General features: G+C 53.9%; 1 protein-coding gene across 1 annotated transcript in view; it reads left to right on the top strand.

Annotated features, from left to right (window-relative positions):
• LOC135089971 (myc-associated zinc finger protein-like) overlaps window positions 1-3,677 on the top strand; it is an 8,892-nt gene extending 5,215 nt beyond the window's left edge. The window contains exons 5-7 of the mRNA XM_063986160.1: window positions 115-452; window positions 1,233-1,339; window positions 1,920-3,677. Of these exons, the coding sequence (XP_063842230.1) occupies window positions 115-452; window positions 1,233-1,339; window positions 1,920-2,508 (1,034 nt within the window). The 3' untranslated portion in view covers window positions 2,509-3,677. The remainder of the gene's footprint in view (window positions 1-114; window positions 453-1,232; window positions 1,340-1,919) is intronic.
• The last annotated feature ends 485 nt before the right edge of the window (window positions 3,678-4,162 follow it).

The following is a 4,162-nucleotide window of genomic DNA, read 5'->3' as shown; positions in this document are numbered from 1 at the left end:
AAATGAATGTAGGAACACAACACAAACCTGATGATTTTACAAGGCCACACCTACCCCACACACACACACACACACACACACACCTGTCCCTCACATCCTTCTTTCCTCCTACAGCCAAGCCCCTCAGGGTGACGTCACCGCCTACACCTGCAGGCAGAGGAGTACCCACGCCCTCCCCCGCCCACACCTCCGCCCCCACCACGCCCGCCAGCACCAGCCTCGCCACCATCGCCACGAACACGCCCGGGGTGGTGGTGGCTGAAGTGGTAGGCGCCAAGAAGAGTGTGGGCGTGGTGGGCGGGAGCGGGGGCGGGGGCGTGGGCGGGGGAGTGGGCGTGGGCAAGGCGCAGAAGACGTTTACGTGTCCAGAGTGTGGCAAGATTTTCAATGCGCACTACAACTTGACACGTCACATGCCTGTACACACCGGCGCCCGCCCCTTCGTGTGTAAGGTAAGGGGAATTCTCTCTCTCTCTCTCTCTCTCTCTCTCTCTCTCTCTCTCTCTCTCTCTCTCTCTCTCTCGCTACTTTCCTTCCCGTAAAAATAAATAAAAAAAATGATAAAGATACTAAATAAATCAACAAAACTATTAGCCGTAAAATTAAAGAAACACACACACACACACACACACACACACACACACACACAACACACACACACACAAACGTAAAGCATACATAAGCAAACCAAAAAATACCCAAACATAAATAAAAAGCAAACCAATAAAGACGAACACAATAAAGACGAACACAATAAAGACGAACACAATAAAGACGTACACAACAAAGACGTACACAACAAAGACGTACACAGTGAAGACGTACACAGTGAAGACGTACACATTCACTCTATTCAGAAACACTTCGCTCTTTTACCACCACGACAATTTTCCAAGGCCACTGATGATTAGCCGGGTTCTCAAGGCTGTTTCTCCTGCTAATGGCGTAGAATTATTATCAATTTGTTACTAGAACCATAAAAAAACACCCTTAACAAAAACGCGTCTAACTTCAGCGAGAGCCTTTCGAAAATAGTGGAGGTGCGGGTGCGGAAGTGTTTCAGAATGGTGTTTATGGTGAGCAGTGAACGAGTAACAAAACAAACAGCAGTCCAAGGTATTCCACTTCACTCCACCTTACAATACAAACAGCAATCCACCACACTCCACCTGACAACTATTCACTTCACTGTAACTCACCTAACAGCTTCTCTCCTCCTCCCCCTCGTTCAGGTGTGTGGCAAGGGGTTCCGTCAGGCGTCCACGCTGTGCCGCCACAAGATCATTCACACCTCGGAGAAGCCGCACAAGTGCCAGACGTGTGGGAAGTGTTTCAACAGGTGAGGCACTCAGCGGGACACCTGGCCTGGCAGTTAGTTAGTTAGTCAGTTTGTTAGTTGGTTGGTCAGTTAGTTAGTTGGGTGATCAGTTACTTAATTAGTTGATTGGTCAGTTGGTTAGGACTTGAGTTTGGTATTTAGTCAGTTAGTAAGTGTCAGTCAGTTAGTGTCAGTTAACGTCAGTCAGTGTCAATCAGTCAGTCTGGGTTTGAGTTTAGCATTTGGTCAGTCAGTCACCCAGTCAGTTAGCCAGGACTTGACTACGGTATATAATCATTCATTCAGTCAGTTAGTCAGCCAGCATCAGTCAGTCAGTCAGTCAGGGTTTTAGTATTTATTAAGTCAGTTCGTAATTCATTGAGTCAATCACTTAGTAATACTTGGTTTAATAGTTCATGAATAAATTAGATGATTCAGTCTTTCTGGCTACGTGTGGAGTAAAGGTGTTGTTTAATAGTAGAAGATGTGTAGTAGAGGAGTGGAGTGGAGGCATTCCCTCCACTCACGTGAGGTGATGAGGGCGTGATGACAGGCCGCCGCTGGCTGTGGGAAGGAGTAACGAGTTGGTGTGTGTCGGCAGGTCCTCCACGCTCAACACGCACGTCAGGATCCACCAGGGGTACAAGCCGTTCGTGTGTGAGTTCTGCGGCAAAGGCTTCCACCAGAAGGGTAACTACAAGAACCACAAGCTGACCCACTCCGGCGAGAAGGCGTACAAGTGCCACGTGTGCAACAAGGCCTTCCACCAGGTGTACAACCTCACCTTCCACATGCACACCCACAACGACAAGAAGCCCTTCCAGTGCTCCATCTGCGGCAAGGGCTTCTGCCGCAACTTCGACCTCAAGAAGCACATGCGCAAGCTGCACGACAACTCGCCCTACACGTCCTCGTCGCCCTCCGTGTCGCCCGTGGCCGAGGGCGCCACGCACGCCGGCTCCTCCACGGTCCCCTTGCCGCGCCAGTTTTCGGTGCTGCCCTCGTTGGTGGGAAGCACCGCCTCGCTGCCTACCAGCATGGCCGCCCTCACCTCGCTCTCGCACGCGCCCCCCACCATGCCGCCGCCCCTGCCCTCCCACTTCATGAACCCCTTCCTCATCGCGCCGCCCGCGCTGCCTGTCGCCTCGGCCGCGCCTTACCTGCACAAGATTCCCTCCCTGCTGGGCTGATGGCTGCTGCTCGCCCACCTGGCCACCGCCTCCTGACGGGCAGGTCACGGCGGCCAGGTCGTCCCTCACGTCAAGCCAAAGACACTTCGTTCCCGCACCGGTGGGCGGCCCGCGCCCCAGACACCAGTGCCCGTCAGCCTCTAGTCCCCCGCTGCCTGGTGGCCGCGGGGTGGCCGGGCACCAGCGCCCATCCTCGGGCTTCATTTCATATAATATCACTCCCGAACACCCGCCCGCCCTTCCCCGCCTCGCCCCGCCCGCCTCGCAGTGCTCAAGACAGTCCCTGAGTCGTCGCCGCCGCTCCCCCCGGACACTCGCTGGGCTACAGAAGCAGCGCGCCTCTTGGCCGTGGTGAGCGGCAGGGGAGGAGCGGCCGGCGAGGGGCGGGACCCCACGTGTGTGCTGGGAGGGTGGGGGCGGGCGGGGCCTTAGCTGTTCCCGCCGCCCCGTGACTCCGTAGCGTCAGGTTGTTATGTCGTCAGCTGTTCCCTTGCCACGTCTAGTCAGCCGCGTCGTCACGTGACCCTGTACATACTGTGCATAGCCCTCAGTGTGCCTCATGTATCATATACATGACGGATGCATAGACCCTCAGTGTATATACCAGACAGTGTCCCAGGCGCCACGCCGCCCTGGCCCGCCGCCCACACCACACACACACACACACACACACACACACACACACACACACACACACAAACACACACACACAAACACACACACTTCTACAAACATGTTACCTCAGTCATCTAAACACGAGCCGCGCGTCCAGCCACTCCATCCCGTGTCCTAGTCGTGGCGATAACGACCACAAGCCAGGCAGGAGCCAATCACAGCGAGGATTACCCGTGACGTCACTAATCCAAACACTCGGCCTCCACCAATCCCGAGGCGAGGTCGAGCCGACACTACCGACCAGGCAGCCAATCAGGTCACCACCGCTCCTCGCTCCCCAGGACAGCACGCCACGAGGACCAAGAACGACCAACACACACACACACACACACACACACACACACACACACACACACACACACACACACACCAAACCAAGCACAGCACACCACACAACAGAACACAACAAAACCAAACACACAAATATCACACAAAAACACCCAATCCTCACTCCCCGGGCCAGTTTGCAAAATAAAAAGTGATCACATCCATAACAGCATTTTTTTTCATTGTCCTTTTCCTGAGTGGGTGCGGATCAGGGGCTGCGTGGGAGGCTGGTTTCTTTTAAGCCGAGGCTGCCCCGCACGCCACAAAGGACTCACCACACCACAGCCACCGGCTTTTAAACGCCACACCAAAACTCAGCCGCGATAGAGAGAGAAAGAGAGAAAGAGAGAGAGAGAGAGAGAGAGAGAGAGAGAGAGAGAGAGAGAGAGAGAGAGAGAGAGAGAGAGAGAGAGAGAGAGGTACTAAAAATGTTTATATAGTGTTGTTTGTTTGTAGTATGTTCCCATCTCTCTCTCTCTCTCTCTCACTACTCTCTCTCTCTCTCTCTCTCTCTCTCTCTCTCTCTCTCTCTTGAATATCACGCCGTAAAAACCTCTTGAATCCTTCCCTTTCCCATCCTCCCTCCCACTCTCCCTCGCCCTTCCCACAAACGTAGCATTTTTCCGCCACTCCACAAAAACGCTTCTCCCAA

This window comes from Scylla paramamosain, chromosome 34 (genome assembly GCF_035594125.1).
Source record: "Scylla paramamosain isolate STU-SP2022 chromosome 34, ASM3559412v1, whole genome shotgun sequence".
Lineage (NCBI taxonomy): Eukaryota > Metazoa > Arthropoda > Malacostraca > Decapoda > Portunidae > Scylla > Scylla paramamosain.
The sequence above is the reverse complement of the archived record's forward strand: the minus strand, read 5'-3'. Positions and strand labels throughout refer to the sequence as shown.